Genomic DNA, 9,019 nt, shown 5'->3' with positions numbered 1-9,019 from the left:
TAGAGTTTGATGAATCCCAAGCAGCAGATAGCATATATCTAAAGAGTACTTTTGCTTATTAAATTGTGTGAATCATTAAAGAAAAAAGCAAAAAAAATGAAAGAAAAAAAGGAGATGTTATAGGAGAGCCGATAATCTTTATCGACGCATTGTGCTCATATCCATTGGTTTCTAGCCGTAAAATATAATAATTTTTTGTGTGGACAAGATCTATGATCGTGTAAGCACAACAATTCATTAATTCAGGCATCCCATCATATCTTTCGGCTTAGTTTGTGAACGGGAATTAAGGAACGCATTTCTCATCCGCTTGTCCCCGTGTGAATTCGTTGTCCGTTGGATCAGAATGTTCGTACCTTCATTTTTTGACATTGACAGGAGAAAATTAATAAAGGGTCTACGCATGTATACAATGAATGGATAAGTACTCTTTTTTTGGTCAGTGACTCAGTGGATAAGTACTCTGTTAGTGGATTAATAAATCATTGAGCTGGGATATTCCATCTGCCTAAATTATTCCCCTCAGGATAAGAACGGCCCCACTTGAGGAATGTACTAGAGTTTTCTCGGAGTTTCCTTTACTGGGCTGTCGTCTCTGGCCGTCAACCTGCTATAAAGATTTGGAAAAAGAGTACTCTTTCTTTATTGAGAAAAGGGTAGGGGGCATTAAAAGAAAATGTCTCCTGTGCAGCAGCAGCCGCAGCAGCTGCTCCTCGGCCTCCTCCTCGCCTCCGTGGTATTCGCGACCGTCTCCCGGCCGCCGGCGACGTCGGCACGGCTGCTTATTACAGCTCTCCGTACACGCGTAAGTCCTTGACCCCAGAAAAAGAAGAAGGGAGGATTAGAAAAGAGAGAGGAGCTTGCTAAATCCCGTTCTTTTCTTGCTGTTGGTTTAGCGACGGAATGCTACAGAGATGACCCGTCCCAGCTTCCTCCGAGCAACATGTTCGCGGCGGCAGGTGGCGAGCTGTGGGACAACGGGGCGGCCTGTGGCCGCGTGTACGCGGTGTGGTGTGTCGGCGCGTCGCAGTCCGTCCCTTCCAACTGCGCGAGCGACCTCCCAATTGAGGTCAAGATCATCGACAACGCCTTCTCGGCGGATTCCTCGGCGGCGGCATACAAGCAGTCCGTGACCGGCGCCGCGTTGGTCCTGTCCGAGGACGCGTTCAATGCTATCGCTAAGCCGTTCGCGGATTCCCTCGATATCAAATTCCAAGTGTAAGGAATCATTATTCTTCTTCTTCTTCTTCTTCTTCAGTCGACGATGCTACAGTGGCTTTTGACGTTTGAGGGGTTTGGGTGTTGGTATGGTTGGGTGCACAGCCACTTCGGCAGCAACGCAGATTTTTTTTAATGTCATCTTTTGCGTACGTGTAGGGTTTGATTATGGAGAAATGCAATTGTGCATCTGAAGTATCAACTTTGCCGGCAACAAATTAGTAGAACTCAATTATGCAGTCTTATATCAATTGCATTCGCTATCTACTCATGTGAATAACTGTAATTGTTATTGTTTTTGTCCATGACATTTCCTCCGTTGAAATAAAAAGCTATCTCCGGCTCTCCCTATTCAACTCCAAAGTGATTACCAAATTCATGAGATTGAGGAATTTTATAACTAGAATGGAATGATGATATGTATGTGTGGAGGAATATGTATGGTCAATTTCTTTGCCTTCCTTGCGATGTGGAATGCTTTACCCAGGCAAATTGGTTATGGGAACGTACAATTCCGGGGGCAAAGCACTGTCGTGGAAATATAAATTTCAAGGTAGTGCATGGGCTGCACATAGTAGATGAACTTTTGTCATGTGGACTGGTGACAAACAGCGCCTGCAGGACAACATCGGTGAGTTGACAGCTTTCTAGGATATCCAGTTCTGACGGTCGGTCCAAGAATTTTTCGTAAAATATAAAGCCCAGCTTGGAATATTCTATAGGCTTATCTATTCTGCTTAGGCCGCTAAACTTCAAAAAGTAGAAGCAAAAGGACATCACTCTGTCCAATTGGATGAGGATAAGGTGGTTTCTAACAAATCAAGCCAACTTGTTTAATGTTTACTAAGTCATTAGGGAAGCGATCAAACAATCAAAAGCGCTAAAGTCACAGAACCTTTGATTGCCGCCATACGCAGAGGACCAACTGTTTATGCCAATTGTTGTACCAACTGTTTATTCCCTCGCTCTCTCTCCCCCTGCATGGGCGGGTCGGAGCAGGAAGGACTAAAACGTAAGAGAGCTACACAGCACTGGTTGTCGAAAGTGGGAATTCACGTCTATCTCCGTATACAAAACACGTCTTACCAAGCCAAATCCCGCTAAGAGGAACTTCTAGTCATGTGTTTGTGTTGTGGAAGTGAAATGACAAGCTAGGGTTTCGGCATGTCCGTAAGCAAATTTTCTACGGAAGTCCTAATAGGAGCATGCTATTGCATTATTGGTTGTTCCTTTTGCAAAGGAACTTCTAGATGTTCAATTTCCAAAGTTCGATGAATCTGAAACGGTAGGTTTACATATTTAAAAAGTCTTTATTGAGTAACCTTATTAAATTGGGTGAATCACAAATAAATAAATAAATAAATAAATAAATAAAAGAAGATATTATTGGAAAGCTGACAATTTTTATCAACGTGTCATTTTTATATCCATTAGTTTTTAGCTATAAAATATCATAATTTTCGTGTTGACAATATTAATGATTGTATTTGTAATAGCTGAGGAGGACTGGGAGTTGAGCAGTCAAAGAGTAAAAGAAAAGAAAACGACTGAGAGCCGCATAAAAGAAAGGAGGGGTTCGTCTATTGAACAGTGACAGCGAGGAAAGACATGCAAAAAAAGAGAAAATGGGTTGAAAAGTCAGCAACAGCAGAAAAAAGGAGGCTAGTCTAAATAAAAGACCGAGAGCTAAAGGAAAGGAGCCAAAAAAAAAAGAAGAAAGAAAGAGGAATCAGGAAAAGAGAAAGGGCTTTTTGCATCCATGATAGGTCTCGTCAAGTAAATTCGACTATGTAAGGCAACACTCAATAAGTATATGCGCCTCGTTTGTCGATCGATATAGTTTTCAAATTTATGGCTTAAATTCAGAATTTTGGAGGGGATTATGTCATTGTAGAGCCATGGGATTTGATGAAGGTTGATTTGAAGCAATAGTTTTGTTTGAGCAAAATTTTAGGGTTTCGAGATCGAGTTTTGTGTGCTTTTAGCTATTTCGTAATTCATGTAGAGTTTTGTTGAGTTTAACGCTTATTCTTGTTGATTGCGAGATTGTCGGCTCATTTAGTTACGTGATTCCCAGATGAGTGGTACCATCTCCCTTGAATTTGTAAAACTTATATTTGGAAAATGCTACGGATAATGGCATGTTTTGTTGCATAAAAAACAAATCGAGCATTTACCACTCTTTGGTTGTTTACAAATTTTTAGAAATCGTGCTATGCAAGTTATTATAAAATAATTTATATTTGTAAAATTTGCAACTAGTTTATGATAGGGTTTATAAATGATTTAAGAAATGATTGAGAAGTGGCGGATGGGTTGCATTGTAAAAATTTATTTGCTTGATTTATGAGACATATTTTAAATTTGGATTTCTGGTATTAGAAGATGGTTGTTTTATGCTCAATATAACTATGAATTCGGTGAGGGGTTTGTGCGAATGCATACTGTTTAGGATATTTTTCTAGGTTGAATCGCTAGCTTTGTAAGTGGAAACTTTATTAATGAGGAATTTTGATTGCCTTATCACCATATGTTATGTTGTGATCATGATTTGATATCGAACAATAAATTGGTCGATGAAATGGATTATCAACGTGTAATAGAATAAACCATTGATATGTAAATTATCAAGATTTATCAATGGATTGGATAATTGACGCTATTGTTTTAATATTGTTGAGTAGATGAGTATATTTGACTTCTACAAAGCTTTGTTGAAATGAAACAATGCATATATGACTCGATACTTATTTTATATATGCAAAGTAGTTGTTTAATCTACTTAAAAGATATATACACTATTCACTGGGTTGCGATTGTTTATTCCATTCATCTATCGTATTTTTAAGTTGTAGAGGGAGATCATTATTGATGGGGATTTTGAGAGTTAAGTTTCTGTGGTTCGAAGTTGAGTCCTTTGAGGGGTGGACAGTCATGTCATTATCCTATCTGAATTCAGGGTGTGACCGTATTAGGACCACGATTTATTAGTTAATTCAGGGGTGCCTTCATTTTTTCTCCAGCCTCGTTTGACAAAGGGAATAAAGGAAAGCATCTCTCATCCGCTTCTCTCCGTGGGACCAGAGCCTCTGTTCCTGCATTTTCAACGTGGACAGAACTATTTGGATAAAGGATAATCTAGCTATAAGTCCAACGAGCAAGTCAACTCAGGGAGTGGTTGAAAAAAAAAAAAAAAAAACTAAGGGAGTGACGTCATTAGGAGAGAACGGGCCCCACCATCGGGAATGTACTAGGGCTTTCTTTATTGGGCTGTCTTCTCGGCCCGACACCCCGCTGCAAAGATCGGGCAAAAAGGCATTCTTCTTGATCTAAAACAGTGCCTTCTGCGCAGCAGCAGCAACTGCTCCTCAGCCTCCTCCTCGCCTCCGAGATCTTGTCGACCGTCTCCGGTGCCGCTGGCGGCGTCAGCATGGCTGCTTATTACAGCTTTCGTACACGCACAAGTCCTTGACCTAGAGAAAAAGCAAAAAAAAAAAAAAAAAAGGGAGGATCAGAAAGAGAGAGGAGCTTGCTAAATCCCGTTTATTCTTGCTGCGGGTTTAGCGAGGGAATGCTACGGCAATGACTCGTGACAGCTTCCTCCGAGCAACCTGTTCATATCCTCTTCGTCATTGCAGGTGACGACATGGGGTTACAATGTCTTCTTACATTCAGCAATGAACATGAAAATCAAAGTTCAAGCAAGCAAAAAAGTGGGAATTCACGTCTATCTCTATATACAAATACGTCATGTCCAGCTGTGTTCCCCCTCATAATTCGCATGAATCCATTAGCAAATCTTCTAGAGAAGTCAGTGACAAGCGTACACTAGTGCACCATTAGTCGTTCTTTCTACAAAAAAGCCCCTAGACGTTCAATTTCCAGAGTTCAATGAAGGAGAAGCAGAAGGCAGAAGCAGAAGGCAGAAGTAGGAGGAGGAGGAGGAGGAGGAACAGCAGAAGGAGGAGAAGGAGAAGAAGAGAAGGAAAAGGAGAGGAGAAGAAGGAGAAGGAGAAGGAGAAGCAGAAGAAGAAGGAGAAGAATGAGATGTTATTGGAGAGCCAATAATCTTTATGGACGCGTCATGCTCATATCCATTGGTTTTTAATTGTAGAATATCATAATTTTTTGCATGGACAAGATCTATGATTGTATTAGCACAACGATTTATTAATTCATGAGTCCCTTCGTATTTTTCGGCTTAGTTCATGAATGGGAATTAAGGAACGCATTTCTCACCCATTTCTCCCCGTGTGAATTTGTTGTCCGTCTCAAGTAGGAGTTACAAACCCTAACAAATTGTGTAAGCCAAACTCAAGAATCTAGTAGGGAGTGGCTCTTAAACGAGGAAATTGAAACCTTATGGAGAAGAGAGGAGATGTTCTGGGGTTAAGATCTTGAGTCAATTGGCTAAGGTGGGGAGATAAAAATACAAAATATTTTCATACAGCTACTATCAAGAGGAGACTAAAAAACATAATTACTATGCTAAATAATTCATTTGAGCATTGGATAAGGGATACGCAACAACTTCAGAACCTCACAATTTCTTTCTTCAAAGATTTGTACACTTCAATAGGGCTTAGGAATTGTCAACCGGTATTGGATCAATGCCCCACAATAGTTGGGAATGATATAAATGAATGAATGGTGGCGGAAATAACTTTGGAAGAAGTTCATGATGTTGTTTTTCAACTTGGTGCACAAAAAGCTCCTAGTCCAAATGGCTTAAATGAGATTTTCTTTCAACACCATTGGGATATAATCGGTAGGGACATTTTTGAAGAAGTTGGGGTTATTTTTAGTCAAGGGAATTGGAACCAGCCCTTAATAGAACCCATATAACCCTAATTCCGAAGATACCCAATCTAGAAAAACTTGACCAATTTCGCCCTATTAGCCTTTGCAACTTCACATACAAGATTATATCAAGATTATGGCAAAAAGACTTAAAAAATGGTTGTCGGTGCTAATTTCAAGGGAACAAAGGCCTTTGTCAGTGGAAGACAGATCCATGATAATACATATTGTACAAGAGGTGCTACACTAGCTGCGAATGAGGACAAGGAAAAAAATTTTTCCAAGAGGTGCTGAAATTAAACATGCATAAAGCCTATGATAGAATAGAATGAGATTTCCTAGAAGGATGCTTATTGAAAATGGGTTTCTACGAAAAATGGGTTAAGTGGATTATGCAATGTGTTACAACAGTCTCTTTCAGGATCAAATTCAATGGAACCCCTTCCTTATTTTAACCCTTCCAAAGGTATTAGACAAGGGGACTTGTTATTACCCTATCTCTTTATCTTGGTGGCAAATTGTTTGTCTTCTTTAATGGAAAAAGCTCTAAATGACGGGAGTATAAAATGAATCAAGTTAAATAGGCACCTTGACCCTTTTATTATTTGTGGATGACTTTATATTTTTTCTAGATGGGTCCATACAAGAATGTCAAAATGTCTTAACTTTGCTAAATCAATAATGTTATGCCTTAGGACAAGTAGTAAATTTAAACAAATTAGGTATTTTTTTTTTCAATAAAGATTGCCCTCAAGTATTAAGGGATAATATGGCTAGAGAATTGAGAGTTCCAAAGCTAGATCAGACAGGAAAATACCTAGGAATCCCCTCTGATTGGGGAGCCTCAAAGAGACAGATGTTTGCATGGATTTTGGAAAGGGCAAACATGAAATTGGAAAATTGAAATGAACAAATTATATCAAAGGTAGGCAAGGAGATCTTCCTGAAATCAGTGGTGCAGGCATTACCACAATATGCTATGTTAGTTTTTAAAATCCTGGTATTAGTTTGTAAAGCAATTGAGAAGAAAATAGCCAACTTCTAGCGGAAAAACAGTGAAACAAGAAATGCTTTGCATTGGAAGAAATGAGAAATTATGAAATCCAGGAAAGATATGGGAGGAATGGGTTTCAAGGATCTACTTATTGTAAACAAGGCTCTCTTGGATAAACAAGCTTGGAGATTGGTTAAAAGTCCAGATGCGTTATGGAGCAAACTACTCAAAGGACTCTATTTCTATCAAAAAAACTTTTGGCATGTTGAGAAAGGAGCCAAGCCTTCATGGGGATGGTGAAGTCTGCTGATAGGAAGAGAGGTCATATCAAACTCAGTGAGGTGGTCAATTGGAAATGGACAAAAAATCTACATCATAATAGACAAATGGCTAAAGAGAGGACCGATTGGGGGGCTGGCAAACAGAAATGATCTATAAAAAGTTTCCGAATTGATGAACTTTACAATGAAACAATGGAATGAGCAACTTATAAATAATCTCTTTGATGAACAGACTACCCAGGAGATCCTTGCAATTCCAATCAATAGGTTGATTTCAAATGATGAACTGGTATGGACAGGGACAAAGAATGGGTCATTTATAGTAAAAAATTGCTACAACACATTAAGAGAACAGATGACAACCAAGGTAGCAACTTAACACCCTTCTTCTTCCTACCAAGCACCAAGAACACTATGGACTGCTATATGGAACATGAAGATCAGCCCTAAAGTTAAAATATTTATCTGGAATGTCTGCCAAAACGCCATCCCATCCAAGGATAATTTATGGAAAAGAAAGATCTTACTTAACCCCGTCTGCGACCTTTGCCAAGAAAGGGTGGAAACGGCTGAGCACATCTTCCTCCTCTGCCCGTGGACTGCACAAGTATGGAACAATCCGGAAGTAAAAATTCAGATAAGTATACAAGAGGTTACCCGAATCGATGCGTAGTTGACGTTTTTTATAAGGAAAAACACTCACTTACCATCCTTGGAAGCGATTTCAAACATCATCTGGCAAATTTGGAAAGTGCGAAATAACCTTATTTTTCGAGGAAGGAAGTCGGATGCTTGCAACATAGTAGATCTGGATCGGTTTCAGCAAAGAAGCTATGAGAAATGGGTCTGTTAACACCCTCAAAGCAAGAAAATTAGAGGAAAATGACATACCTCAAATATGGGTAGCTCCAGAGATAGGGACAATGAAGATCAACATCGACGGGTCAGTAAGTGAGGGCTCAACAGAAGGAGCTATATCAGGCATCATTCGCGACTCCTCTGGTTGCCTCATCGATGGTTTTACTAGGATAGTTTGAGTGGCTTCAGTCGCTCAACTGGAAACCCTAGCTCTGGTAGAAGCTTTGAAGTATGTCAAGAAGATGTAGATGGGTGTTGTTTCTGTAGAGTTCGACTACCAAAGCCTGATATGATCTCCAAAAGAAGTAGAAGACTTTAACTGGGACGCACGTGGTCTCTAGTTAGAGTGCAAAGAGTTGCTATAGAATCTACCACTTGTGGGCCTTCATTTCTGTCAAAGAATTGCTAATGGAGTAGCAGATTGGGCCGTGCTCGAGTATAGAAAAAAATACATTACCGCCCAATTGGCTTTTATATCCTCCTCCGGCCCTTTGGGCCTTACTATGTCATGACGCCCCACTTTTGGGAGCCACTAGTTCTGCATCAGTTTTGATCTAAATAAATAAAACTTTGTTTTTGACCAAAAAAAAAATTTCATTACCCGTTGGATCATAATCTTCGTACCTTCTTTTTTTGACATTGACAAGCGAGATTTGATAATGGGTACATGCATGCATACGATGAGTGTATTAGTAATTGGTCAGTGGCTTAATTATTTATTGAGCTAGGATTTTCCATGTGCCTAATTCTCCTTATTAGGATAAGAATGGCCCCACTTGAGGGAATGTACTAGAGTTTTCTCGAGTTTCCTTTATTGGGTTGTCGTCTCCACCTCTCAGCCAACTATGAGATTTGGAAAATGAGTATT

The 9,019-nt window shown here is 39.7% G+C and overlaps 1 protein-coding gene across 1 annotated transcript; it reads left to right on the top strand.

Annotated features, from left to right (window-relative positions):
* Nucleotides 1–640: 640 nt before the first annotated feature.
* LOC104428622 (putative EG45-like domain containing protein 1) lies at nt 641–1,581 on the top strand. The gene is made up of 3 exons (XM_010041589.3): nt 641–805; nt 897–1,218; nt 1,378–1,581. The coding sequence occupies exons 2-3, from the start codon at nt 944–946 to the stop codon at nt 1,382–1,384; spliced, it is 282 nt and encodes a 93-aa protein (XP_010039891.2). The 5' UTR covers nt 641–805; nt 897–943; the 3' UTR covers nt 1,385–1,581.
* Nucleotides 1,582–9,019: the final 7,438 nt, after the last annotated feature.

The sequence above is a fragment of the Eucalyptus grandis genome, chromosome 7, assembly GCF_016545825.1.
Source record: "Eucalyptus grandis isolate ANBG69807.140 chromosome 7, ASM1654582v1, whole genome shotgun sequence".
NCBI lineage: Eukaryota > Viridiplantae > Streptophyta > Magnoliopsida > Myrtales > Myrtaceae > Eucalyptus > Eucalyptus grandis.
This window is presented reverse-complemented; position numbering and strand designations above follow the sequence as displayed.

Excerpts from the sequence above, each read along its gene's own strand:
- LOC104428622 (XM_010041589.3), top strand. The coding sequence starts at position 944 with ATGTTCGCGGCGGCAGGTGGCGAGCTGTGGGACAACGGGGCGGCCTGT.